Source organism: Pongo pygmaeus, chromosome 18 (genome assembly GCF_028885625.2).
Source record: "Pongo pygmaeus isolate AG05252 chromosome 18, NHGRI_mPonPyg2-v2.0_pri, whole genome shotgun sequence".
Taxonomy (NCBI): Eukaryota; Metazoa; Chordata; class Mammalia; order Primates; family Hominidae; genus Pongo; species Pongo pygmaeus.
Window position 1 is genome coordinate 65,592,346 of NC_072391.2, and position 22,477 is coordinate 65,614,822.

General features: G+C 55.2%; 3 protein-coding genes across 9 annotated transcripts in view; 2 read left to right on the forward strand and 1 right to left on the reverse strand.

Annotated features, from left to right (window-relative positions):
• Positions 1-2,902, forward strand: part of NFATC3 (nuclear factor of activated T cells 3) — a 146,533-nt gene extending 143,631 nt beyond the window's left edge. For 4 of the 5 annotated variants that reach the window (XM_054454036.2, XM_063654412.1, XM_054454038.2 and 1 more), the window contains one exon: positions 1-2,902. In XM_054454036.2, the coding sequence (XP_054310011.2) occupies positions 1-122 (122 nt within the window). In that variant the 3' untranslated portion in view covers positions 123-2,902. The other variant, XM_063654414.1, reaches the window with a different exon arrangement.
• On the reverse strand, positions 2,767-10,890 carry ESRP2 (epithelial splicing regulatory protein 2). 2 transcript variants are annotated; one of them, XM_054454040.2, is made up of 16 exons: positions 10,783-10,890; positions 9,477-10,249; positions 9,263-9,391; positions 7,644-7,757; positions 7,418-7,532; positions 6,973-7,071; positions 6,411-6,465; positions 6,227-6,337; positions 6,021-6,153; positions 5,896-5,938; positions 5,449-5,750; positions 5,129-5,341; positions 4,825-5,023; positions 4,488-4,674; positions 4,033-4,198; positions 2,767-3,959 (listed from the first exon to the last, which is right to left on the reverse strand). In XM_054454040.2, the coding sequence occupies exons 2-16, from the start codon at positions 9,672-9,674 to the stop codon at positions 3,870-3,872; spliced, it is 2,154 nt and encodes a 717-aa protein (XP_054310015.1). In that variant the 5' UTR covers positions 9,675-10,249; positions 10,783-10,890; the 3' UTR covers positions 2,767-3,869. The 2 variants fall into 2 exon arrangements, with proteins under 2 accessions (XP_054310015.1, XP_054310016.1); XM_054454041.2 differs by lacking the exon at positions 2,767-3,959 and having other exon boundaries at positions 4,072-4,198; positions 4,943-5,023.
• PLA2G15 (phospholipase A2 group XV) overlaps positions 10,681-22,477 on the forward strand; it is a 23,480-nt gene continuing 11,683 nt past the window's right edge. Inside the window, exons 1-2 of one of the 2 annotated variants that reach the window (XM_054454042.2) lie at positions 10,681-11,259; positions 18,623-18,805. In XM_054454042.2, coding sequence (XP_054310017.1) covers positions 18,679-18,805 — 127 coding nt within the window. In that variant the 5' untranslated portion in view covers positions 10,681-11,259; positions 18,623-18,678. The remainder of the gene's footprint in view (positions 11,260-18,622; positions 18,806-22,477) is intronic. The other variant, XM_063654416.1, reaches the window with a different exon arrangement.

Consider the following 22,477-nt stretch of genomic DNA (forward strand, 5'->3'; position numbering starts at 1 on the left):
TGAACGAGATAATTGGGAGAGACATGTCCCAGATTTCTGTTTCCCAAGGAGCAGGGGTGAGCAGGCAGGCTCCCCTCCTGAGTCCTGAGTCCCTGGATTTAGGAAGATCTGACGGGCTCTAACAGTGCTCACTGCAGCCTTGTGTCCACCACCAACTTCTCAGCATGTTTCTCTCCTTGGACCTTGGGTTTCCAACTCTGCAGCCTTCAGGTCTGGAGCCGGGAGTGGGACCCACCATTTGTGGGGAAAGTAGCATTCCTCCACCTCAGGCCTTGGGTAGATTTGGCAAAAGAACAGGAGCAGCATAGGCTGTTTGAGCTTTGGGGAAATGAACTTTGCTTTTTATATTTAACTAGGATACTTTTATATGATGGGTGCTTTGAGTGTGAATGCAGCAGGCTCTCTTGTTTCCGAGGTGCTGCTTTTGCAGGTGACCTGGTTACTTAGCTAGGATTGGTGATTTGTACTGCTTTATGGTCATTTGAAGGGCCCTTTAGTTTTTATGATAATTTTTAAAATAGGAACTTTTGATAAGACCTTCCAGAAGCAAAAAAAAAAAAAAAAAAAAAAAAAAAGAAAAGAAAGAAAAAGAAAAAAATATCCCAAGCCCACACCTATGCCTCAGAAAGTCAGCATGTGTCCTGAAGACTTTCATAGATTTATAGGAAATAAAGCCAAATGTAGCTCATACCTCTTTATAAAACTAAACTTTTGTTAAATAAAATGAGAAGAGACCATTCCATCATTGAAGTGTTGGAATATAAAAAGACATTCCAGAGCATAGCCTTTTGGTAACTTTCTAGGTAATCTTGCAATCTCTCCATACTGGCTCCATGTTGAAATTGCTTTTTCCCTCAGGACCTTGGGTAAGATGGCTACATTTAAGGTGACTCTGAATGGTGGGGTTGTAGCTTGGTCACTATTTCTTGCCATCATAAAAACTAGTAGGCTGTGGAGTGCTCTTCCTGTTTGTGTCATCTGGTCCTAGAACCTTTTCCAAACAGAAGCATCTGCCTTTGGCTGTTCTGTGACCTTTGAAGCCAGTCTCACAGTGGTTTAGGCAGCTTTGCAGTTCTAACTCTTCTCTAGAGGCCAGGCTGTGTGCAGAGCTAAAGCACAAATGAGCAGTACATCAGCATGGGCAGAGAAAATACAAGACTCCAGATGGGAAGGTTTTAAGAGTCACACTGGCATGGAAGGCTTATCTGCCATTCTTTTTATAGCCTGAAATGATTCTGGCCTACCCTGTCCTGTCTGTATGATCTAAAAACCAGCCTTTTCCCCAGAAGGCTCTGAGCACATCCAGAAATGATAACCTGACCCTCCACACCAAAGACACCCTGGTGCTGCTGCTGGTGAGACTGGTGTCCAAGGCAGGGCCCAGCAGAAACTGCAGCCTGCTGTCTACCAAAGGAGGTACCCGAGTTGGGTACTTTAAAAAAAAAAAAAAAACCTGCCCTTACTCCTCTCCCTAATGGGATTTTTTTACCTGTTCCTGGGCCCATTACAGAGCCTCTGAAGTTTGCAGTATGCTTTCAAATGAAATAATGTACTTCCATTGATTCAGGAAGATTTTTTGAGTGCCTATATGTGAGACAGTGTGCTGGTTGAAGGCCTGATGCTGTTATTCCAGGAGACTGCAGGCCCTTGATGCCAGGACTCTCTCTACTGAGGCCAGTTCAAGTCTGGGAAAGGGAGCTGGCCTATTGCCCACCACCTGTTGTCAGTAGGGTAGGAGCTGTTGACTCAGAATGAGGAAGTATGGTCTTTAAAAAAAACAAAATATATTTTAGATTTCTCCCCTAAAGTTAGAGAAAAAGGTCTATCCTTCAGCAGATCACTGTGGCCCCTCTTGGAGCTGGGTGTTTTCAAATTTTCTTGAAAAGTGAGTTGTGTCACAGAATGTGGATAGTGAGATTTGCTTCTGGGCCTGTGGTTGGAAGCCCACAGCTTCCTTTGGAGGGGCAAGAAGTTGGCCTCTCAGTTGACATTCCAGAGAAATGGCCAGACTTGCCTCTACCCTTTTGCCCCTGGTGTAGCTGCCTCACATGAGGTTATTGCAAGAGTTCCCCTTGCAATACCCTTTGGGGGCTGCTTTGCTGCCCTCAAGAATTAAAAGCCTCTATGATCCAGAGTTGCTATGCACCAAATTTTGATGCCTTCTAAATACCTTGATGCCTGTAGCACTAGAAATGCTTTCCTATTTAAAATAAACATTAAATTTTAAAATAGAGCTTTGTATACTATGTAAGCAGTTTTATATCAGCTTTGTAAAAGCTTTGGTGTTAAGAGTCAATATTTTTTGGTTTTGTAGATAAAGACTTAAATTTTTGTGCAACATAGTGGTGTTAAAGCACACATCCATTGGACTATGCAAATCAATTTCTAGTAGCAGCACTGAGCAACTGGGCACGTGCTAGTACGCACCCCCTCCTACTCTAACTGTGCTAGCTCTTGGGTTGAGGAATGGAATGAGTAGCCTTCTGCTTACTGGAGATGCACAGAGAAACATGGCTGAAAACAGCTTTAAAAAGAACATGTCTTTGGGTTCATGTGTGGTGCTGCTGCCCGGGTGTAAACTATCCCCACCCAGGGCCAGCCATTATCACCAGACCTCTTCTGCGCCTGGCTGTGAAGCCCTGTTTTTGGTATTCAGAATGGATCTTTAAGGCTCAGATGGGCTCAAATTGAAACCTTGTATTTTATAAAATGGATGTTTAGTAAAGGAACTGGTTCTCAGTTATGTTTACAGCACTTGGAATTGTGTGTTCTTGTACATTTTGTATTTTAAAACCTTTATGGGAGTGCAGTGCTCCTTATACAAATACAAAGGGAAGAAGAGCCAGCAGTTGAGGCTCCTCAGTTTTAGTGCTGAAATAATAAACAGTGACAGGTCAACAGTATCCTTAATCTGTCTGAGTGTTCCTCCGCCTGGGGTTGATGTGGAGCCCCTCACTTTGGGGCAAAGTTAAGGGTCCTGTGTCTTTTAAAAAGTCCATTTGGTCAATAACTTTTCATTTAAGGAAGAGAAGATCGAGTTCCAAATTGCTTCCGAGGCTTCAGTTCTGTACCATTTAATGCGTGCAAAGGACATTCCATGGTGTCTGCTGGGTTCAGGGCAACTGGCTTTCCCAAGGCGTACAAGAAAAGTTGGCAGAAAGTCCCCTTTAAAATTCAAGCCTGAAGGTTTTGTGTGGGGGCCTCCTGCCCCCTAATGTCTTCTGGTGATACTGCAGCACAGTCCATCAAAATAGTTTGTGGTTTTGCCATCTGTTACTCCTTATGCCCACCTGGAGAGGGGCTAGCATCTTTAGGTGGGACCACCCCTGGCACAACATGGTCTCTGAGGTCCAGATATTCTGAGGGTAGGGGCTGGCTCTCTCTGCCTCCCTATCCCCCACCAGAGGGACAGGGGGAGATAGAACATTGGGATCTTTACTCAGAGGCTCAGATGGACCCTTGGTTCTCCCAGGAGTCATACATTGAAGGTACCAGAGCTTCCATTTTATAAAAGCAAGCAAGCCTGCCGTGGACCTGTCAGCCCCACGATATCTGTTGGCATGGGCCACAGCCAGGACAGACTAAAGGGCTCTGCAGGTGTCAGTCAAGATGCCTGGCTCCGGCCATCAGGAGCTGGTTAGCCCCATTCCACCCCCAGCCCTGCATGCAGGGTCCAGCCATTGTCTTTGGGGGAAACAGGCAGAAGAATAAGTGGAGGATGGAGCTGGGGCTTGGGCTCCTCTAGGTACCTTCTGAGAGCTTTGACAAGCCAGAAAGAAGCTACCAGGTTGAGGGTGCTGGTCTTCTGGACTCAGGAGAGACATGTTCGCTGAGGATATCAGCTGGCTCTTACCTCCTGGCTTTCTCTCCTACAAACACACCCATTCCTTGGGGGCTTGTAATACAGTGCGAGGTGGGTCACCAACAGGCATCAGACTGGTGTAGTCATCAGCGGGTAGCTACAGAAGGGACACAGATTTAGGGCAGAGAGCTCAGCCAGACCCGCCAGGCCCTCCGGCCACACAATCTCACCTGGTAGGCCTGGAAGATGCTGAGCAGATCCTTCATACCAGCCGTGTATGGGACACCCTGCATGCGGACCAAGGCTCCTGACTGGGACAACACTGAGGTGGGAGCAGAGGCCAGGGCAGCAGTGGGTGTAGTGAGGTAGCCCACAGTGGTGGGGGAGACTGGGGGGCTAAGGTGGGAGAGACAAGGTTTAGTCATGCGTGCCACCTGTGGCCTAGACCGAGACCTGTTTCCCTCCTCCCTTGTTTCTGCCTTGTGCTTAATTCAGTTCCTCCTCCCTGAAGCCCCAGCCTCTACAGAGTCATCTTCTATCTGTTTTGTAGATGGCATTAGCCAGCTGCCACCTTACTCCCTTGTCATCTCAAGGGAGGAGTTATCTGGTCCAGAAAGGGGATCGTGACCTTTCCCCAGATTGGGACAGGGAGTGGGACTGTGATGTTCTCTTAGCTGCAGGGTACCTTGGGTAGTAGGCTGTGTAGTTCAGGTAGAGTTGAGTGGCTGGCCCTGGATAGTAGGCAACAGGGGTGGGGGCAGCAGGCACCCTGGCAGCTGGGAGCAGTGCTGAAGAGGGGTATAGGGCTGCCGTCTCCGTGGGAATGAGCGTTGGGGTGGCTTGGAAGGTGGTGTAGGTAGGTGGTGAGAGGCCTAGAGACAGAAGTAGAAAGTGCATGTGCACGGAGCCCAGCACTGCCCTGGGTGGGGTAGCCAGAAAGGAGTCCCCGCTATAGAAGGTAGGGGCTTACAACAGCCTGGCTCCCACAGGCCTCCTTCTTCCCTAGCCCCTAGGGCACTCACAGGGCAGCTTGCAGGGCGGAGGGGACATGCCACTGCGGCCCAAGGTGCCCCCCATCAGCACACGGCTCATCTCCTCTGTGGAACAGGGGACCACCTCCACGTAGCGCTCCTTCATCACCTTCTTATGGCAACGCTGAGCAGCAGCTAGGGCTCGCTCTGCTGATGTCATCTGAATGAAGGCATCGCCCGATGGCCGGCCCTGTGCACACCATCTTGTGAGCAGTTTGTCATGTGTAAGAGTGCCTTACCCCTAACACACACCCCTTCCTATTTATGTGTTCCCCCTACCAAGCAGTGGCCTCACCTGCTGGTTGAGCACCATGTGCACACCATGGGGCCGAATGTCAGCTGCTGCCTCCCCCAGAAAGCTCAGGATGTCTTCAATGGTGGCCGTGTAGGGCAGGCCTCGGAGGCGTACACAGTCCCTCCCAGTCCCAGGTGCCAGTGGGAAGGGGATGGGCAGCAGTGGGGCAGTCAGTGTGGGAAGGACTGGGCCGGATGCATAGCGATTCAAGACCTAGTAAGGAAGGCAGCAACAGGCTGGTCATGCCAAGTAGGGCAGGGACACAGAGGGCCGCCCTGGAGTAACAGTACATCTGTGGGTGGGGAGCCCTGGGCGCTCACCTGCTGCACCTCGGCTGCAGTGCTCCGGAAGAGTTCAATGTATCGCTTACCCAGCATGCCCTTGTGCCTGCGCAGTGCAGCCTGTGCCAGCTCCTCACAAGCAAAGAGGGCGAAGGCATCACCAGTCGGCCGGCCGTCAGGATGGCGCACAAAGAGCAGCCCCTCGGCACCCCCAGTCACTGGGCACTCTGGCCCCAGGAAGCCTAGCACGTCCGTTGGCCCAGCCGAGAAGGGCAGTCCCCGCAGCCGCAGGATCACTTGGTCTTCCCGTGACAAGAAACGAGCCACCTCTAGTGATGTGCCTGTGTGGGGGACATGAGAGTTGCCTGCTGACTTCACTCATGCTCCTCCAGACACCCATGCAGGGGAGCAGGCAGGCAAGGGGTGGTGGGGAAGTGAGATGGATCAATAACCAGGGGAGCCAGGCCCTGTTTGCGGTATACTCACCCCCTGCAATCTTTACAAACTCCTCCCCTGTCGCTTTATACACCTGTGGGTACAGAGAGCAGCAGCCCATGGGTCTCAGGCCTGACTCAGATTGGCCCTGCTCCGCTCCCAGCCCAAAGCCCCACCTCAATATAGCGGACGCCCATGTGGTGCTTGTGTCTCTGCAGCGCTAGGTCCCGCTGCTCGCTGTCCACAAAGCGGATGAGGGCCTCGCCATTTCTGCGGCCCTGGGCGTTGAGGCAGAGTGCTACACCACCCCTGTGGAGCCAGTGCTGTTAGTGCCTCCTGGGTAGGCTTGTCCAATTGGGCCCACCCACCCTGCCACACCCACCTGGCCACGTTGAGCCCTTTGAAGAAGCGAGCCACGTCCTGGTCTGATGACTGCCAGGGCAACCCACGAGCCCGTACCACAGTCTCACTGTCCACCACATCAGCCTTACTGCTGTAGGGGCAGGGCACAGTGCTGTCAGAGCTATTCAGCTGTTGTCACCCCCAGCCCCTGCTCCCACACTCACCAAGGCCCCGTCTCGTATTTCTGCTTTATCACCTCGGGCTTCGAAAACAATTGACCTGAGAAAAGATGGCCTGGGGGTCAGCAGGGTCTGGTGGAGAGGGGTCTCCCCACCAAGTTCTGCAAAAAGAGGACAGTTGAGAGAGATGAAGAAATGACAGGCCGAGCACAGTGGCTCACGCCTATAATCCCAGCACTTTGGGAGGCCAAGGTGGGTGGATCATTGAGGTCAGGAGTTCCAGACCAGCCTGGCCAACATGGTGAAACCCCATCTCTACTAAAAATACAAAAATTAGCCGGGCGTGGTGGCAGGTGCCTATAATCCCAGCTACTCTGGAGGCTTAGGCAGGAGAATCGCTTGAACCCGGAAAGTGGAGGTTGCAGTGAGCTGAGATTGTGCCACTGCACTCTAGCCTAGGCTACAGAGGGAGACTCTGTCTAAAAAAAAAAGAAATGACAAAGAGGCTTCCCCCGTGGTCTCTTAGAGAAGGTCACAGTGGGGAGGAGTAATAGGCAGGCATTTGTCATCCCTGAGAGCAGGTGACAGGCAGTGAGGGAAACCTTACTGCTGGGCTCTTTGAGTAGGTGGAGGATAACAGCTACCATTGTCTTGACTTCCCAGACCCCAAAGTCATCCTCTGTGGCATCTGTCTCCAGTCCTAAATCTATGGGCAGAGAAGTGACAGTGAAGACATCTTAGTGTAAGCACTAATCCTGTTTACCCCTGGGCCCAACTTCCCTCCATAGACACATGCTGGAGACCAGCATATACACATTTGTTTTGGCCCAGTTCATGTGTGCACTTACAGATTCCCAGTCCAGACATAGATAGACACATACCCCACATTCCAAACTCATCCTAGCACAGACACAAAGACACGGGTACACTCAGGGACTTCGCAGATAATGCAGTCTTGCATGTGTCCATATTACCCACCCACAGCATGCACATACTCAGACACATATACCCACAGTGGCTTCTCCACCCTAACCCTGCTGGGTCACAGATACCCTGTGCCATGGTGGCCACAGTGAGGTCCCTGGCAGGGCAAGTGCTTGGATGCTGCGTATGGAATTCTCTTCGGAGGTCATAGAAGGAGAAGAACATGTCGGGGAGCACCAGGTTCTGGGGGCACATAGGATTGGGGATGAGTGCCCTGCCCACCCTCAGGACAACAGGGGTCCTGGGAACCTTACTGACCACCCCACCCAGCCCTGTTTTCCTTCAGGAGCATACCTTCCTGGAGGCCTCGGGGTGCAGGACCTGTCGCAATAGCTGCTGCCCATCAGTGCAGAGCATGTAGAGGCCCCCGCCCAGCAGAGCCACATCCCCGTTCACCAGCTGTGAGAACTGGGGATAGGGAATGGGGAGAGAGAAACACACAGATTCACAGCTGGGCAGGCAGGAAGTGAGGCTAGGAGGAGGAAGGAGGCAGGCTGCAAAGCTGGTTCAGCCAGATGTTCAGCCCTATCCTGCCTGGGAAGAAGAGGCCACGCCTGTTGAGCCTAGCCCTATGTCCCTTCCCCTCACCCCCCAACCCTGTTCCAGTCCACTGTCACCTCCTCCAGGCCAAATGAGGGCAATCACACATAACCCAAGCCCTCAACACACACACTCCAGGAGTTTGGAGTGGGGCCAGAGCAAACACCTGGAGTGGGACAAGCAGGTGGGAAGGGGCGGGGCAAAGCAGGTTAAACCTGTCTCTGACCAGGCACCACCCTCAGACAGGTGGGGGAGGCCCAGGCCTGCCTGAGGCCCAGAAGGCTCATGGTCAATGGCAGCCCCGCCTCCAGGTCTGACCAACCGAGGGGCAGAGAAACTCCAAGGACAGAGCTCCACACTTGGACATCAGGGGCAGCATGAGCTTTGACCCACATCCTATTGACCGGCTGGCACTGAGCTGTTTGCTCATAGAGGGGGTGGCACTCCTGAGGCTGCCCAGCCCTCCCCCAGCCTCCATCCCCGCTGGAGAAGTATAAACACTAATCACTGACCCACGAACCCTCCCTGCCAATTCTGTGACACTTGAGGCTGACAGAGCAAGGCAACCCAACTCTCCAGCAAACTCCCCAAGTGAAGGGCCGGGAGCCTTTCTGGAACAGACAAGGAATCATCATCGTGGTGCCTCATCAGGAACCACAAGAGTTGTTTGAAGATGAAAGAATGTGAGCGTATAAAAAGGACTTACACTAATTACATTCAAGAGTCAGACACAGAGTGAGCGCCATGGTGAAGATAAGGAAAAGAAAACAGCAATGGAAACCACCTCCCACTTCAGCTAGGGCAGGAGGCACCCCAGGCCTTTGCACTCAGCAGGCAGATAGTCCCCCAGGACAGCGCCCACGCCTGGCCAGCCGGCCGGGACAGGCCTAGACGAGCAGTTTACACCTGGCGGCGTCTACCTCTAGGGCCGACACCGCCCTACGCCTCCGCTCCAGCAGCTCCCAAGCAGGCCGAAGACGCGGGCGGCGAGGACCGGTGACCTATATGGGCCCCTCGACCCCTTTCGCTTCCGGCTGCGACTCAGGGAGACCTGACCCAGCAGGTCTCCCAAAGGCGTCTCGGCCTCGCTCCCCGGGCGGGAACTGGGGATGGATCCCAAAGCCTGCGTCCCGATCCCTTCGGTAGGAGTAGGTTCCTGCAATGGTTGAAAAGTAAGGCGCCCAGGGGAATGGCCGGCACGCGCGGATGAAAGGGACACGCACACGCGAGAGTCGCTCAAAGTTTCAAACAAGACCCCAGTCCTGCCGCCTGGGCCGGTTGGTTGCGGCACGCCAGGCCTAGCCTCCGGCCGCCACTCCCGCCCAGAAATGTCCTCACGTCCAGGCCATGCCGCCACCCACCCCGGCGCTCACCTGCTGCAGCACCTTGTCCAGCGGCTCTGCCCGCGCCAGGCTGTCGGCGCTCAGGCCGCTCGCCTCACGGCACTGCGTACTCAGTGCGGCCGCCTCGGCACGAACCAGCGATTTGTGCAGCGTCCCCACCTGTGAGCGGCGGGGGAAACCGATCAGCCGCGCCCCTCGACCACGGAAGCTCCCTGGGGACCTCACCGCCTCCTTTCCACCCTACCTGGCGGCTCCGCGGCTCAACCACTTGCCAAACTAGGAGGATTAAGTCGGTCTCGTCCGAGCCCAGGTCCCGTCCCAGCGCACCCGCCGTAGCCCCGAAGAGGACGACCAGTGATCCGGGCCAGGGGCACGGGTCCGCGGTGGGGTCGGCCGCGGGGTCAGGGCCTGGGGGCGGGGGCGGCGGCGGCGGCGGAGTCATGGCCGCAGAGGAAGGGGGCGCTGGGCCAGACACACGCGGACCGACGAGGCGCACGCACGCACCGACCGACCGCAGACGCGGATCAGCTTGGGCGGGACACCGTGTATCGGGGGCGGCACCTGCGGCCCGGCTGGCTCAGTGGGCGCTGCCGAGACCCGCCCGTGGCGCCCCGCGGGGCGGGGCGGCTACCGGCCCACGCCCTCTCCAGGCGAGTTACCTGCCGGCCCCGCCGGCCACGTGACCGGGGCGGCCCCGGGAACCTTGGGGGAGGGCCGTCAGAACCCAACCCAGGACGCAAGAACTCACGCTCCCGGCCTGGGCGCACGCTCAGGATCCGGATTCCTACTTCCAGGGCTGGTCCTGCCTGATTTTGGGGGCTAACCCATTCTTCCGCTCTCTCCCCACTCTTCCCCAGGGGCCGTCAGGCCTCTGCAAAGGAGCGTGCAAGACAGAGGCCTTCTCCAGTATGGAAGTCACCAGGAGGCAGTCTAGGGGCTGTGGGGGTCAACACGGCAGGTCTGGGGTTGATGGAAGTCAAAGGGTCAAGGGGGCGGTGAGAGTTGCCGGGTATCACCCTGTGGGGGGATCACCAGAAGTCAGCTGGGAAAGGGGAGGGGGGCGGGAACATCAGGGTTGTTAGAGCTGTGGGGTGGTCACCAGGGATCACAGGGAAGGGCTTGTCCACGCAGATGCTAGGGCCGAGCGGTAACCTGGCACTGAGAAGTGCCAGAGCGCAGTCGTTGTGGGTTGGAAGTGGGCAGGCCTCAATGTTGGGGAAAGGAACCCCCCAAACCCCAGAGAGCTGCACCCTAGACGAGGCTGAGAGGGGTAGAACGGGCCTGGAGCCTCACTCCTACCCCACGTGTGGGGGCCTGCCTGCTTTCGTCCCTTTCTCGACGATGGAGAAGCTGCCTGGAGATTGCGAGCGCTCTGGCCGATGGGGGGCTAGCGTTGAGCTTGTGTGCGCGCATGCGGGCTGCAGATCCTCCCTTTTCCACCCACACCTACAACCCAATTGACAGTCCCGCACTGGGGGCTCCCATTCCTCCCTTCGCCCAGTGGAGCTTGGTGAGGCTCCTTTATGGCGCGTTTCCCGGCCGTTCCTTACTTTCCCAAACTCTCCCAGGGAGGTGACTGAGAAACTGAATAATCCAGCAGGAAAGAGGGGGCTCCAGCTTGGCGGGAACTGAGTCACGCGGTTGCCTAGCCCGACTCGAGACTGAGACGGGAGCCGCACCAGGCGCTTTCGGACAAGGAGGGTGCTGCGGCCCGGCCCTGGACAATGGAGAGAGCGGGGCACCCGGGCGCATCACCAGAGTTCATGCCCGGGAAAGGGGCGAAGCCCGCGGGGAGAGAGCTCAGCGTAGCTCCATTTGGCAGCTAAAGAAACAGGCGCCCGGGACGGAAATGACTCGCGCCCGGACACGGCGACAGGGAAAGAATGGAAAGTGCTTCCTTCGCCCGGCGGGTTCGAGCGACTAGCACTTTACTTTCTCTACAGGTGGAGGCGGGCCTTAGTGCGCGGCTGTCCATCTCCGGACCGCCCACCCGGGCACTGGCCCATGTGTCTCCTCCCCCGGAAGCGGTAAGCGAATCAGGCGCGGGGGAAGGGAGAACGCTGCTCCTCGGGCCCCCTCCTCCCGATAAGCCTGGAATGTCAAATATTTGTTCGCGGGGCGGGGCGCTACCGCGAGTAAAGCTCCTCCCCCTCCCGCCCGGTAGCGCGCCTGCGCCTGGTGGAGGCGGCCCTACCTCCGGCCACGCCCTTCCAGCCAACTCCCTTAAACCAGTGTCCCTAACCGCCGCATTCCTAAAGCTCTACAGAAGTACTTCGCGTCCTCCTTGGCTCCTGTCTGGGTTCCACTTTTACAGCACAGGGTCACAGCGTCCCCGCCCGGAGATCCGGGCGCTACTCGGTCTCCTTCTCGCCCCTCCTGGCGACCTTATCTGTGCAGCCTCTAGGCCCTTTTTCCTCTTCATCGTGAGTCTCGACACCCGCTCTTCCCGGAAGCCACCTTCGCGAGGTGACTGCTCCATTGTGGCGTCTCTGGCAGTCCTGAGCACTTGCCCATGGAAGACGCGCTTATGCGTGTCCAAGTCGCCCCTGGGTCGTGAACCTGAGGCACGGGCTGGTAGCACAGTGCGGCTCCCCTAAACTACCCCAGGTGCCCATCCGGCTGCCCCCATAGCAAGACAACTCCTGCAACTTAAATTCTTTTATTTTATTTTATTTTTAAATTTTTATTATTCTTTTCTTTGAGACGGAGTTTCGCTCTTGTTGCTCAGACTGGAGTGCAATGGCGCAATCTCTGCTTACCGCAACCTCCGCCTCCTGGGTTCAAGCGATTCTCCTGCTACAGCCTCCCAAGTAGCTGGGATTACAGGCGTGCACCACCACGCCTGTATTTTTTTAGTAGAGACGGGGTTTCACCATGTTGATCAGGCTGGATGGTCTCGAACTCCTGACCTCAGGTGATCCACCCGCCTCGGCCTCCCAAAGTGCTGGGATTACGGGCGTGAGCCACCACGCCCGGCTAATTTTTGTATTTTTTGCAGAGACGGGGTTGCATGTTGACCAGGCTGGTCTCGAACTCCGCCCACCTTGGCCTCCCGAAGGGCTAGAATTACAGGCGTGAGCTACCGTGCACTCAACTCCAACCCTTGGATTCTTCTTTAAAAACCAAGTTCATTTAAATACTGGGCAGGAGGGTGGGGTCCTGTTTTGCTGAGATCCCTTACTCATCTTCAGATGAGTCCTTCCAGATCACCCCATTATTACTAAACAACCCGCACTCCTGACCCCAACCGTCCGTCATTGCTTCTTTCTGCCCCCCCGACCCCCCAACTTAACCAACTTATAACACGATTTATTAATCCTGTATTGTCTCTCCGCTCCATCATCCTATCCTCGAAGATAGAGGCTAACCCCCAACGCCTGTCACTGAATGAATGAACTGTTGTCTAAGGCTAGCTTCTTCTGCCATAGGGTATTTCAGCAATGGTAAGACACAGGCCTTTGCAGTAGGGTCTCATCTGTGCCCTTTCCTCCTCTCCAGACCTTCTCTATCTAGTTAACCCCAGCTCTTCCTCCAGAATTTTTTTTTTTTTTTTTTTTGAGACAGAGTCTCGCTCTGTCACCCAGGCTGGAGTGCAATGGCATGATTGATCCTGGCTCACTGCAACCTCCGCCTCCTGGGTTGACGCGATTCCTCTGCCTCAGCCTCCCGAGTACCTGGGACTACAGGCGCGCGCCACCATGCCCGGTTAATTTTTGTATTTTTAATAAAGATGGGATTTCCCCATATTGACCAGGCTGGTCTCGAACTCCTGACCTCGTGATGCGCCCGCCTCGGCCTCTCAAAATGCTGGGATTACAGGCATGAGCCACTGCTCCCGGCCTCCCTCCAGATTTTCTACCTTCCGCAGGGGTCCCTTCTGTAGTTTGAGATTTCTGTACTTCTCTGAAAATTGTCCCCCACCCCCACCCCACTCCTCGCTCCCCTGGGGTTCATGAATTAATGAATAGGAGATTGGTACGGCAGAGAAGTAAGCAAGGCCCCGACGGCCCAGGCCGCCCGAGGTCAGACGCCTTTCTCAAAACCGCGTGCCAGATATTTGGAAGAAAGAACTGGGTTCCGTGGGCCTCATACTCGCGAAATTTTACCCTCACCTTGGCCCTCAGGCCTGCCTGAGCTGGACTCCTAAAGGCAGCCGGCGCTGTTGCCTCGGGGACATGAAAGCCCGGGCAGATACAGAGTGGAAGGCGGGAAGCGTGGCGGGTTTCCCGGAACCTCCAGGGCGTCTAGGAGTGGTGCGAAAACGCCCTCCCTCCTTCCCTTCGCTGCCACGAAAGATCTCTCAGTGGAAGAGGATTCGACGCTGGGGATCACCGCGGAGATCCACACTCGCCTGCCCAGACCCGTCCCCGCTCTCAGCGACCCTCCTTATGTCCCGGGCCACCCCACTAGCCAGCTCGTTGGGCCCCACCTCCCAGGCTGGGATGCCCGCACCTGTGCAGAGTGGCTGCGGAGCACCCGCCAGAGGGCGCGCTGACTCCGTTGCCAGAACCAGAGTGGGAGGGGCGTGCGCCCGAGGTCGAGCAAAGCACCAGTACAGTGGTGAAAAGGGGGTCCCCTCGATGCCCCCATCAGGCCAATACCCTCTGGCTTTATTTTTATTTTATTTTATTTTATTTTAATTTTATTTTGAGACGGAGTTTTGCTCTTGTCTCCCAGGCTGGAGTGCAATGGTGCGATCTCGGCCTACTGCAACTTCCGCCTCCTGAGTTCAAGCCGTTCTCCTGCCTCAGCCTCCTGAGTAGCTGGGATTACAAGTGCCCGCCACCATGCCCGGCTAATTTTTGTATTTTTAGTAGAGACGGGGTTTCACCATGTTAGCCAGGCAGATCTCAAACTCCTGACCTCAAGTGATCTGCCTGCCTTGGCCTCCCAAAGTGCTGGGATTACAGGCGTGAGCCACTGCGCCTGGCCTATTTTGTTTTATTTTATTTTATTTTTTTGAGACAGAGTCTTGCTCTGTCGCCCAGGCTGGAGTGCAGTGGCACGATCTTGGCTCTCTGCAACCTCCACCTCCCAGGTTCAAGTGATTCTTGTGCCTCAGCCTCCTGAGTAACTGAGATTACAGGCCTGCACCACCACACCTGGCTAATTTTTTGTATTTTTAGTAGAGACGGGGTTTCGCCACGTTGTGCAGGCTGGTCTTGAACTTCTGAACTCAGGCAATCTGCCCGCCTCGGCCTCCCAAAGTGCTAGGATTACAGGTATGAGCCACCACGCCTGGCCTTTTATTTTATTTTTTAAAATTTTATCGAAACGGAGTTTCCCTCTGTCGCCCAGGCTGGAGTGCAGTGGCATGATCTCTGTTCTGGGCCCTTTGCCTCCAGGGTTCTGTTGTGGCTGGATCAGTGTTAGGCATCTCGGGGCTGCAGGGAGACTGGCTGCAGAGGAATGGGGGACTGCTGAGCCATGAGCTTTAGGGAGATTCCAGCGACCTCTAAATGGACTCAGCTCTGGCCACCAAATCAGCCCGGAAACCCTGATCTTAGTTTGGTTGCCTCAAGCCCAGGATCCACCTAGTTCAGGTAGGGGAGCTTGGAGCTTAGGCCAGCGAGAGGGAGTGCAAAGGGCCAGGTAGCAGGAGGGGTGAAGGCTGTTGGCTGTGTGCTCACCCAAGGAAGATACCACAACTGGACTGGCTCCTCAGGCTCTGGATTTATTCTGTTGATGAAAAGAGTCAAACTCTGTAAAATATTTGGACAATTTTTTTTTTTTTGAGACAAGAGTCTTGTTCTGTCTGTCACCCAGGCTGGAGTGCAGTGGCACGATCTCGGCTCACTGCAAGCTCCGCCTCCCAGGTTCACGCCATTCTCCTGCCTCAGGCTCCCGAGTAGCTGGGACTACAGGCACCTGCCTGGCTAATTTTTCGTATTTTTAGTGGAGACAAGGTTTCATCGTGTTAGCCAGGATGGTCTCGATCTCCTGACCTCGTGAACCACCCGCCTCGGCCTCCCAAAAGTGCTGGGATTACAGGCGTGAGCCACCATTCCCGGCCTGGACACTTTTTTTAGATGGAGTCTTGCTCTGTCTCCCAGGCTGGAGTGCGGTGACATGATCTTGGCTCACTGCAACCTCCGCCTCCTGGGTTCAAGTGATTCTCCTGCCTCAGCCTCCTGAGTAGCTGGGACTACAGGTGCCCGCCACCACGGCCAGCTAATTTTTCTAATTTTGTAGAGATGGGTTTCGCCTTATTGGCCAGGCTAGTACAAACTCCTGACCTCAGGTGATCCACCCGCCTCGGCCTCCCAAAGTGTTGGGATTACAGGCGTGAACCACCGCGCCCAGCCCTATTCAGACCTGTGAAAGGTGCTAGATTCTTAACTCTTCAGGTTTGGGAGGGCCTGGAAGAAAATCTAGCTATGTTAATAGAGATTCTTTACAGATGCAAATTTTCCTCCACAAAGGACAGTTTTGCAGGGCCATTTCAAAGTATGGCAAAGAAACATTGTTTTGGAATATTTTGACTTTCTTGTCACCTAATGTTATGCCAGAGTCAGATTGCAAAGTAAGTCCCGATATATAGGATTAAATAAAACCCATCTAATGAGAATTTATGGCTTGTAGGGCAAACCATACAGTTTGAGATAGTAATTTGAGCAAGATAAAAAAAAAAAAATCAGGGCCGGGTGTGGTAGCTCATACCTGTAATCCCAGCACTTTGGGAGACCTAGGTGGGTGGATCACCTGAGGTCAGGAGTTCAAGACCAGCCTGGCCAACATGGCGAAACCCCGTCTCTACTAAAAAATACAAAAATTAGCTGGGCGTGGTGGCTGGCGCCTGTAATCCCAGCTATTCAGGAGGCTGAGGCAGGAGAATCGCTTGAACCCAGTAGGCAGAGGTTGCAGTGAGCCGGGATCACGCCACTGCACTCCAGCCTGGGTGACAGAGCAAAACTCTGTCTCAAAAAAAAAAAAAAAGTGGTGACAGCCTGGTATGTGGAGAACGACCCACAGGAACGAGGGCGTGCATTGGGACATCAGTGACGAGGCTGTTGTGGGAATAGGGGAGTGTGGTTTGGGGAGTGTAGAGCTGGCAAGCCCTTATGACCACCTGAGTTGTGGTTCTGAGAAGCATGGAGGCATCCAGAGCTCAGGATGATGCCAAGACTGCAGCCTGGGGGATCAGGTGGATGGCAGAGTCATTGTGAAAAGGGAGGACCCTCACCTTCTGACCCTTCTCCACAGTGCCAGCATGGGTCATTGCTGACCAGGCCTTGCCACCCTGCCCCTAATGGCTGTGGTTCCTAACACATGCAGGGCCTGTGGGGTTGAAGCACCAGGGAATCCCTCTTGAGGACAGGGCTACCCTTCCAGGGGCCCACGGTCACCTGATGCTGCTGGGCTGGCAAGACATTTAGACCTCGGCCAGAGTCCAAGGTGGCCCAGCACCTCTTGATCCTTCCCTTCCTCCACATAAACTTTGACTGGACTTCTGCCCGTCCCTAGGCCTGCAGAAGAGTCTCTATGGTCTCCCACGCTGGGTTTTCACCAGATGGGTCTTCCCTGATCTTCTGTTGGGTCACGGGTGAAGGTGGGAGAGGCAGGGGCTTTGGGAGTGGGAGTTCTGAGCCAGGGCCTTAGCGGGAGATGGCTGGACCTTAAGAGAGGGTGGGGCTGGTCACAGTGGTACACATCTGTAATCTCAGCACTTTGGGAGGCTGAGGCTGGTGGATCACTTAAGGCCAGGAGTTCAAGACTGGCCTAGGTAACATAGTGAGACCCCAACTCTACAAAAAATAAAAAACTAGCTGAGCGTGGGGGTGTACACCTGTATTCCCAGCTACTCAGGAGGCTGAGGTGGGAAGGATCGCTTGAGCCTGAGAGGTCAAGGATGCAGTGAGCCGTGATTGCGCCACTGCACTTGGGTGACAGAGAGACCTTGTCTCAAAAAAAAAAAAAAAAAAAAGGAAAGAAAAGAAAGAGGGGCCAGGCGCGGTGGCTCATGCCTGTAATCCCAGCACTTTGGGAGGCTGAGGCAGGTGGATCACCTGAGGTTGGGAGTTCAAGTCCAGCCTGACTAACATGGAGAAACCCTGTCTCTACTAAAAATACAAAATTAGCCGGGTGGTGGCGCATGCCTGTAATCCCAGCTACTTGGGAGGCTGAGGCAGGAGAATTGCTTGAACCCGGGAGACGTAGGTTACGGTGAGCCAAGATTGCACCATTGCACTCCAGCCTGGGCAACAAGAGCGAAACTCTGTCTCAAACAAAAAAAAAAAAAAAAAAAAGAGGGAGGGTGGTGGTAGCCCAGTCACCAACATGTTTCACTATAAGAATTCCAGAAGGGCAGGGCAAGATAGTGGCTTCATAGCCAGGTCAGCTGCTTACCAAGAAGAAGGAAGGAAGGGGCAGGACAAATTTCTTGGGACCAGGTGGGATGACCAGGGTGCAGCTGCCCCTTCGAAGGGGTGTGTGTGTGGAGGATCAAGACCTCTATTTCCCAAATACTCTCGTCCCTCTATCCCACAGTGACCTATGGTGCTGGCATATAACCAGCTGTCAGGTCTTTGCCCACTCTGTTCGCCCCTGTTTCCTGGCGCAGGGAGTCCATGTCCTCTCTGGTTCCCCAGGTTTGCGAGAGTGGAGAGGGATCACGAGCTCCCGATGCCTCTCCTGCTCTGCGGGGGAACATGCAGATGGCCCATGGCGCACTGTCGAGACTCAAGCCCACTCCCAACCCCGCGCCCGAACTGCCTGGACTGGCGGGGTGACGCTGCACTCTGCGCCCCTAAAACGAACAGATTAACCCCTCTCTTGGGAACTGAACATGCTGACCTGGCCTCTCCCGGTTCCCCCCGCATCTGTAACCCCGGGGCAGAGTTACAGGGGCTGACTGGCCGAACCCAGGTGCCCTCGGGGCAGGGTGTGCTAAGAATTGGTGTGGGGGCTGCACAAAGGTCCTGGTCAGCTCCTGGTCACCTGAGGCCCAATAAGTGTCCGGGACTCACTTCCTCTCTTCCTGCTTTAACCGGTGTCGCTCAGCAGCGGCGAGCGCTGCACCCCTTATCCTCTCCCGGTCTTGTCCGTTCCAGATCCTCCAGGTCAGGGGGTCGCCAGGTGAGGGCTGCGCAGCGTGGATTTCGGGTACCCAGGGCTGGGCGGGGTACAGCAGCGGCGAGCTAGGTTCCCGGGTGGGCGACTGACAGCCCGGAGCCAGGCGGTACCTCGATCCATCGATGCGCTCGGCGCTCAGCGTGGGCCAGGGAGCAAGGGGTTGAGCAAGGGCGGGGCGGCGAGCTCCTACTGGGAGGGGCATATATGGCGGCGAGTCCCTATTGGTCGGCCATTTGCGGGAGGCGGGCCCTGATTGGCCGGGGGGATGCGGGGGATGCGGGCGGCGGGGTTAAGCGCGTCTCCACCGCCCCCGCCTAGGCGAGAGCCCAGGGAGCTGAACCAGCATCCCGGACCAGCGGCGACCGTCGTACACCATGGGCCTCCACCTCCGCCCCTACCGTGTGGGGCTGCTCCCGGATGGCCTCCTGTTCCTCTTGCTGCTGCTAATGCTGCTCGCGGACCCAGCGCTCCCGGCCGGACGTCACCCCCCAGTGGTGCTGGGTGAGGCTCGGGTCTCGTGGTGGATCTGTCGGTCGGGCGGGACGGGCCGCGGGCGGGGCTACCTTCCCGGTCTGCTTCTGTTCCAGTCACGAAATGGGGGAGCGTATTGGTATCTGTCTTGTCACTTAGGTGATCTAGATCTACCGGCTCTACCGCCATGCTGGGCGCGGGTGTGGTCAGCTCCCCACCTCCTGTCCTGGTAGAAAATGGGGGTGAGTGGGAGAGTTACCATCTGGTTATTCATAGTTCCACCTGTCCGCATCATTCCCAAGCCTTGCCTCCCTTTATCCCATTTTTAAGCTGGAAAGACAGGTGCTTCAGCCCCACTCCTGAGGGATGGTGGGGGTGTGTAGAGTGGCTCCTGAGTTGACCTCTCCATCGACCTGGGCCTGGCTAGGAGGCTGTCACCCTCGACCCCTCCAATGCCACATATGCCAGAAGGCATTGCTGAAAGGAACCTCCTTAGGGAAAGGATTGCTGTCCTAGCTGGCCACCAACTCCCACAACTTATCAGATGTGTGGCATTGCCTGAGGGAAAAGCCTAAGGGAAACTGAAGACAACTGAAGTCAGGGGAAAGGGTTGTGACAATGGCCATGAACCTGTGTCAGGCAACATGCTTGTACTCTTACCCTGCCACACATGCTTGGACTAGACTATGTGGAGGCTAGGTGACCTCCCCTGCCCTCCCCGCTCCTTGATCACAACCCTGGCAACTCTACAACGGCCACAGTATTTCCTTGCAGGGATGGGCAGGAATGAGACCTCTGTCTGGGGGGCCTTGGGTGCCTCATTGAGGCGGTCACTCCCATCCAGAGCTGGCGTGTCCGTGGCCAGCCAGGATTCCCGAAGGCAGAGGCATCTGAGGCATGAGTTACACGTGGAGTCTAGTGCAGTGTGATCTCCGTGCTCTTTCTGCTGAGAGTACTTTAAATGGGGACGATGCAAATCACAGAAGGGTAGAGTTGGCAGGCAGGGTGGTGCCAGGCAGGCCCCACCAGGAGTTCCCAGCCAGGAAATGCTCCAGGGGGATACTAGGCCCAGGTTCACCATGGGATTTGGGCAGACTTGGCCCTGCCTCCCCAAAGCTTGCAGGATAGGAGTGACAGTGATCCCCAGAGAGGAAGTCTGTGTGGGGCAAGCACAGAGAATCCACCAGCCCAGCCTGGATGGGTGGGTGTCAAGTAAGGCTTCCTGGAGTATATAGCTGGAGCTAAGGCCAGGAGAGAGTAATGGGCCGGGGAGAGAGATGAGCATCTCAGGCTGCCTGGGATCGAGTCACAGGAGGAGTGGACTGCACAGGACTTGTGACTGGTTGGGTCATCTGAACTTTATCTTGAGGGCCTCAGGGAGTCCTGGGTGGGCCTGCAGAGTTCTAAGTCTGAGGGGCGTGGCATTAGGAAGCATGTGGTCTGTGGCTGGCACACAGCCATCTTGCCTGGATTAATGCTAACCGCACTCATCAATTCAGTCAGTCTGTTTATCCTTGGTCACAGCAGAAGAGCCTCAGACCCCACCCAGAATCACAGAGCAGCAGGAGTCCTAACGTGCCCAGCTTCTCAGGGAGTGAGGCTGCTGGCCTTAGCCCTGGGAAACCTCACGGTGGGCAGTTGGATAAGCAGCTCCTGGGCACAGAGCAGGGATCTGACCTTGACTGTCAGAGGATCAGAATCCTCTAGGGGTGGGTCCTGAAATGGTGGTGGAGGAAAGAGAGACCAGAGATGTGATACAGAAGACCCTGGGCAAGGGGAAGGGACCATAGACAAGGCCATTTCCACCTCTTGCAGCCTCAGTCTCCCCATCTGTTAAGTGGAAATAGTAAGGCTGTCCCCTCCCAGTGTTACTTGAGGTGAAAGGCATGCGGATGGCTCTTGTCCTAGTTCCAGGCGCAGAGGGGCTCAGGAAGTGGCCACTGGTATTTTTAGAGGCCACACAGCCTGACCAGGACAAGGAGCATCTGAGCAAAGCAGATCTGGTGACTTCCTCTTTTACCATTTCCCTTTTGGTGGAGACAGTGACCAGGGTCTCAGCCCTGCCCTGCCCAGTCCACAGACATGTCATCCAGAGGCTGTCGTGACGGGGACTCCCCCACTCTGCACCCATACCATGAAGGGAGGTGAAGGCATGTGCCACCCCTGCCTCTCATGGCACCCTGAAGACACTGGGATGGTGCCCAGGGAGGGCGTGCCCTGTTCAGGGCTGGATTTACAGTCAGTTCCCAGTGAATGTCCAGGAGAGCCAAGTGCTGGTTTTTCACTCGATGATCATGGACCCTAAACAGGGATGTGTTTGGGAAGTGGCGAGAGCATGGCATGTGGGGGCAGGTGAGGCCCGAAAGGTCAATGGGAGTAACGAGACTGTGAAGGGCTTTGACGCAGTGAGGAGGGATTTGGGTGTCACCAGGGCCCCAGAGTTCTGAGTAGACTGAATAGGATGGCTGGGATGGAGAGAAGTCACCCTAGGGCCCGGACTGTGGTGATAATGGTGCTGGTTCAGGGTGGCTGTTTCCAACACGGGCTCCCAGCCATGCTAGGGCCCTCCAGATGATCTGCTCTCTGGCACCTTACTGGCCTCTGGCGTTTAGTAAGGCCTGGGCCCTTGGTAGGCTGGCGGGTGCCAATGTAAGCTTCTCTCAGCTGTGTTTCTGTTCATTTCCCTCCCACAAGCCTGTCCTGCATACTTTGTCTGGTTGAATTTTAGCTGAGTGGCCCAGGGCTCTGTTCTGTTTCCTTCCTCCTCTCTCAGGGCGAACGGGGCCCTGTCTTCTATGTAGCCTGGGATGGCTATGGGTGGAAGACTTTTGGGTTCAAGCCTCCAGGGTATATATCTTTTTTTTTTTTTGAGACTGGGTCTTGCTCTGTCACCCAGGCTGGAGTGCAATGGCATGATTTTGGCTCACTGCAACCTCTGCCTCCCAGGTTCAAGCAACTCTCCCGTCTCAGCCTCCCGAGTAGCTGGGGTTACAGGTGTGTGCCACCACGCCAAGGTAATTTTTTGTATTTTTAGTAGAGATGGGCTTTCACCACATTGGCCAGGCTGGTCTTGAACTCCTGACCGCAAGTGATCCACTCACCTTGGCCTCCCAAAGTGCTGGGATTACAGGCATGAGCCACTGCGCCCCGCCTCGAAGGTATATATCTAATGACAGGGCCTTGGCCAAACTTTGGAGGTTCTGGAATGCAAAGGGGTCTCCAAGCCCCTCCTCCCAGGCAGAGCTCCCATCAGGGTCCATTAACCACAGAAACCATGTGTAGAGGTGTGTCTGTGTTTGCTGGGGGTGATTCAGACCAAGATCTCATTTAACAGATATGGAAACTGAGGCCTAGCGTGGGGAGTGACTTCAACCTGAACCCCCTTCCAATAATCTGAATGGCCCAGGAGGATGTTCCAGTGAAAATCCAGGAGACTTACTTTATCTGGAGTTGGAGACAATGTTAGGGCCCTTCCCCAAACATGTCAGGCCTCTCCCAAGCCCCCCACAGGCATCTCTGCACCACACAGCAGTAGCAGCTTTTCTGCACAAATATGGTTCCCTGGCCTTTGGGTCAAGGTCCCTGCTCTCTGAATTTCCTGCCACCGGCACTGTGCTTTAATTTGAGGTGTGGAACTGCACGGGTCTGCCATAGTATCTGTGGCTCTTCAGGGTGTCTGCTGCAGACATCAAAGTTCTTTGG

Bases quoted from the DNA above. Each gene is read 5' to 3' on its own strand.
- ESRP2 (XM_054454040.2), bottom strand. From the start codon at position 9,674: ATGACTCCGCCGCCGCCGCCGCCCCCGCCCCCAGGCCCTGACCCCGCG. The intron at 9,392-9,476 runs GTAGGGTGGAAA...CGCCGCTCACAG, and splicing joins TTGAGCCGCGGAGCCGCCAG to GTGGGGACGCTGCACAAATC. The intron at 7,758-9,262 runs GTGAGCGCCGGG...CCCTATCCCCAG, and splicing joins TGGACAAGGTGCTGCAGCAG to TTCTCACAGCTGGTGAACGG.